Below are 4,737 nucleotides of genomic sequence, written 5' to 3'. Positions count from 1 at the left end.
TGTGTGTGTGTGTGTGTGTGTGTGTGTGTGTGTGTGTGTGTGTGTGTATCACCTACATATATACATATATATATATATGTATGTATATATATATACATATATATGTATACATACATACATATATATACACACACACACATATATATATATATACACACACACACACAAACAAATACTTATATACATGAAATACAAATAAGTATTTTTAAAAGCTGTAAAAGATCATTAGATCATTTTGGGGGTAAATAGAAGAAATTCCCAAAACAGACTTGGAGATTAACTCCTTATATATAATAAAAGTATAGCTATACATACATTCTAATTTGTACTTCATATATAATAAAATACCTCAAATAGAGCATATGATGCCTGAATACTACCTACAATAAAATGTTCAACAAATGATCACACACATACACACATATATAACCACAGACCTATAGATATACATATATGCATATTCCTATATGTATCAACAATGTAAATATGCAACACTGCAGTGATCTTTCAATTATTCTGGATATTTGAAATTCTCCAAAAGAAAAAGAACCTACACTGTGTAAAAAGAAGGAAAGGAGCCAGGTGTGGTGGCACACACCTTTAATCCCAACACTTCAGAAGCAGAAGCAGCCTGGTCTACAAAGTGAGGTCCAGGAGAGCCAGGGCTACACAGAGAAACCCTGTCTCAAACAAACAAACAAACAAACAAACAAATAAGGAAGAAGGAAAGGGCATTTGACCTTTCCATATCAATGACTTCGTCTAGGTTGGGAAGAAAGCATTAGGCCAAAGGGGACCTAATTCTAAATGCTAAATATAAATTCTTTCTATTATGCTGTGTTTTTCTGTAATATAAATTACAAAAAAAATTCATAAAAACACATTCAATTTAAATTTTAGAAATGTTGAGAATAACTTTGATTCTCTATAAAAAGTATTAAACAGGTGTATTATCTGATGGTTATTCTAATAATGATGACTACATTAATTCTAATAATGATGATTAAAAGGGGACAAGAAGACATACCATAAGAATTTTCCAAGTTAAATAGGAAAAAAACACAGTGGGCTGGAGAAATGGCTCAGGGGTTAAGAGCACTGACTGCTCTTCCAGAGGTTATGAGTTCAATTCCCATTTGCAACCACATGGTGGCTCACAACCATCTGTAATTGGATCCAATGCCCTCTTCTGGTGTGTCAGCGAAAGTATGCTCACATACATAGAATAAATAAATCTTTAAAAAAAAAAAGAAAAGAAAAAGAACACAGTATTATATGCTATTCATAATTGCAAAACTGTAAAGAAAAGAAAAGGGGACAAGAAGCATGGCTGTTTTGTTTTAAAGACTGGATAGACTGAGGAGATGGCTCAGTGATTACAGCTCTTGCCATGCTAACATGACGACTGGAATCTGGAGCTCCAGAGTCCCCTTAAGTGCTGGGTGAGAATGGTGACAGGCCTAATAATTCTAGCCCCAGAAGGCAGACAGCTGATATCCCAGAGCAGGACTGGCCACACTGGAGAATCTGACTGTGACTGAGACCACCTTAATGAATAGAATAAGGTCAAAAGTAATGGGATGATTCCCAACATCAATACTGGACCTCCATATGCACATGCGCACACACATGCACATACATTAACACGTTAAAGAAAAAAAAGATTAGCTAGAGGAGTGTAACAAGGTGGTAGAGCACTGATCTAGCATGTGTAATGTTCTAAATTCTATCCCCAGCCTGCCTTCCCGTCCCGTCTCTGTCTCTGTTTGTCTGTCTGTCTGTCTGTCTGTCTGTCTCGCGCGCGCGCTCTCTCTCTCTCTCTCTCTCTCACACACACACACACACACAGTGACCACACAAACATATAGAAGAGAGAGAGAGTAGGAAAAATACATCAGAAAAGTGAAGTGAGCTCAGGAGTTTGTTACCATCAAACAGTAAGAACAATTCTCTGGCAGAAATATGTCTCGTTTTGGGGAAGACAGAAGTACAATGAAGACAAACCTGTTTCTCACATGTCACAGCTGACCTGCATCTGGTCAGCTCTCACCTGCCAAAGCTATTACAAAGATTTTTTTATCAGCCCCAAATTCTCAGAAACACTTGATGCAGAGCTCACTGCCTCCCTCTTTGAAGACCCAATGCTATCTGTGAAGTCCGAGGTAGGAATGAGGATCAATACCCAGCTTAGGGTCAGTGCTATGCAGTATGGGAAACCTTATAATTAAAGCAGCAGAAGATAGGGTACAATTTGAGAGGATGACCCTTGTCACAGGACAAGTTGATAACTCAGTTATGTGACTCACCTGAAGGGTAGTTAGGGCTCTCCTCCATGACATCATTTCTTTTCACATGTGCTTCTTGATATTGTGACTCATAAAACAAATCAGAAGCATTTTTTGAAGTTAAAACAGAATCTTGTTGAGTAGTAGCTCTACAGAAATTACTTTGTTCATCGGGTAAAATGTTGGAAGCACAGGGGTTTTCTTGGGTTGGATTTGGGTAGCTGTGTGGTGGCAGAGTGGTCTTCTCTCCTGAGGCTAAATCTCCTGGAAATCGATGCTTCTGGCTCTGATCATCAGGCAGTAACGTACCTTATAAATGAAAATAATCAACAAAGCTTAGACCATCCTATAATGCTTTGACTTTTATGCAGTAGTAACCCTTCACCCCACAAAGTAATTCCAAAATAATAGGAGTATTTTTTTCTCCATATTAGTATGTCATTTAGCTAAAGTACAAAACCTTAAAATCCAGAGTAAACAAATGTCATATACTTTAAGGTTAGAGAATACGTATACTAGATTTTCTATACAGACTGAAGATGGCACAGTTACAGTACACTGGCTCGGAAGGCACCATTCATGGGCCATCTGTGAAAACACCTTGGCAGCTGCCAACTCTGTCGTCCAGGGACAGGCAGGCACAGGTACAAAGCAGTACAGTTAGCAGCTAGGACTAATGGCCAGTGACTAATCATTTCTCCTTCAGATCAATCCTAAAACTTTCATGTTGTTGGATAAAGGGATTATTACTGACTTTTTAGTTTCTAAACGTATGTTGCTTTTGTCTACATACATTTGTCTACATACAGCTGGGCTGTATGTATCCCTCTGAGCATGGAAGGCATACCAGATGCCCTGTCTGCCATACCAGCCCATGAAATCCTGCTGCCAGCCTTGTTCACCTGATTGCCTCACCTAAATCTGGAATATACACTCATGGAGAAGCGTTTAATAAAACAGTCCCTGCTGCTGGGATTGGCAGAGTGCTTGGCTGGCATGAGTAAGAGAGTCTGTGTTTGATCCCCAGCACTCTATAAAACCAGACAAGGTGATGCGCATCTAGAATCTCAGCACACAAGATGAGGCAAAAGGATCCGAAATTCAACGTCATCTTTAGCTATACAGTGAGCTTAAGACCAGCCAGGGAAATATGAGACCCTGTCACAAAACATACACATACACACACATGCACACACACAGATGCACACAGAATAGTCACTGCTACCTATTCCACATCCACTTCATCCCCAGCCCACATCTAAAATGACAAAGTCAGACAGTGCCCCAGATTGTCAGCTTCAACGTTTCATCTCTTGCAGTATTACCTCCCCACACACCCCAGCATCTAAGTATTTTTGAATGGCAGACATTCCAGTCGAATCTAAAGAGCTCTTTGATAAAAGATCCCAGGGTCGCCAAAATATCTATTCACCCCAACGATCTTCAAGACTCTCTCAGGAAACCTACCAAGTTAAAATTCTTTTTACAAATTATCTATTGGTAAAGCAAAGTCAACCTAGAAACTTGCTGGGACCTCAGTTCAAGGAAGGACAGCAGTACTGTGAGCAGTCACTGTGCTTTCGCTGCTGTGCTGTCACAGCTTGAAATGTTATTACCTTCTACTTAGAAACGCTGCAGCCATGCTTGCATAGAGCCCAAAGATGCTACCCAGACACTGGAAGAAGAGTCATCAACTGCTTTACCGGTGCTGGATCCCACATGCTACAGTACTGAAATGCCAGGCAAAATGTGCCCACTGGTGCAATAGAGGAATGACTGTTACGGGTTAACTGTTTTCTTACTGCATCTGCAGCCTGCTCCACAGAAGGGAACTGATGTCTAATAATACTGTAAACACGGTCAAGTGCTCATCTCTGGGAAGGTTATATGCCCTAGGAAAGAAACTCACTATCATTGTTTTGCTAAATGGCTACTAGAAAAAGGAGAGTGAATTTTCTTCTTTTTTTTTTTTAATATTTTGAATGTTCTGTTTTGTTTTGAGAAATGGTTTCTCTGTGTAACAGTCCTAGCTGTCCTGGAACTTACTCTATAGACCAGTCTGGCCTCAAACTCAAAAATCTACCTGCCTCTCTCCCAAGTGCTGGAATTAAAAGCATGTGCCACCACATGGAGGAGAGTGGGTTTTCTACAGGCACGTGTACCGTGGTAGGCTGCCATGTTCCAGTAGATGGTCCCATACTCTTGCATATACAAGCAGCACTAATTGAACTCATGAGTGAGGAAGAATGTGTGAGGTGCAGTCAGATGGAGTATGGGAGTAGATATAATCAAAATACATTAAATTCTCAAATGATAACCAATTTAAGTCCAGCCTGGTTATCATAGCAAGTTTCAAGACAGACGGAGCTATAGAATGAGATCCTGTCTCAAAAACAGATGTATGAATATATGCATATATATATATATATATATATATATATATATATATATA

At 39.5% G+C, this 4,737-nt stretch overlaps 1 protein-coding gene across 3 annotated transcripts in view; it reads right to left on the bottom strand.

Moving 5' to 3' along the window:
• The window catches only part of Cenpj (centromere protein J), a 49,737-nt gene that overhangs the window by 30,785 nt on the left and 14,215 nt on the right, over window positions 1–4,737 (bottom strand). For all 3 annotated transcript variants that reach the window (XM_028787428.1, XM_028787427.1, XM_028787429.1), the window contains exon 4: window positions 2,307–2,594. In XM_028787428.1, the coding sequence (XP_028643261.1) occupies window positions 2,307–2,594 (288 nt within the window). The remainder of the gene's footprint in view (window positions 1–2,306; window positions 2,595–4,737) is intronic.

The sequence above is a fragment of the Grammomys surdaster genome, unplaced genomic scaffold (assembly GCF_004785775.1).
Source record: "Grammomys surdaster isolate TR1022 unplaced genomic scaffold, NIH_TR_1.0 125630, whole genome shotgun sequence".
Lineage (NCBI taxonomy): Eukaryota > Metazoa > Chordata > Mammalia > Rodentia > Muridae > Grammomys > Grammomys surdaster.
The sequence above is the reverse complement of the archived record's forward strand: the minus strand, read 5'-3'. Positions and strand labels throughout refer to the sequence as shown.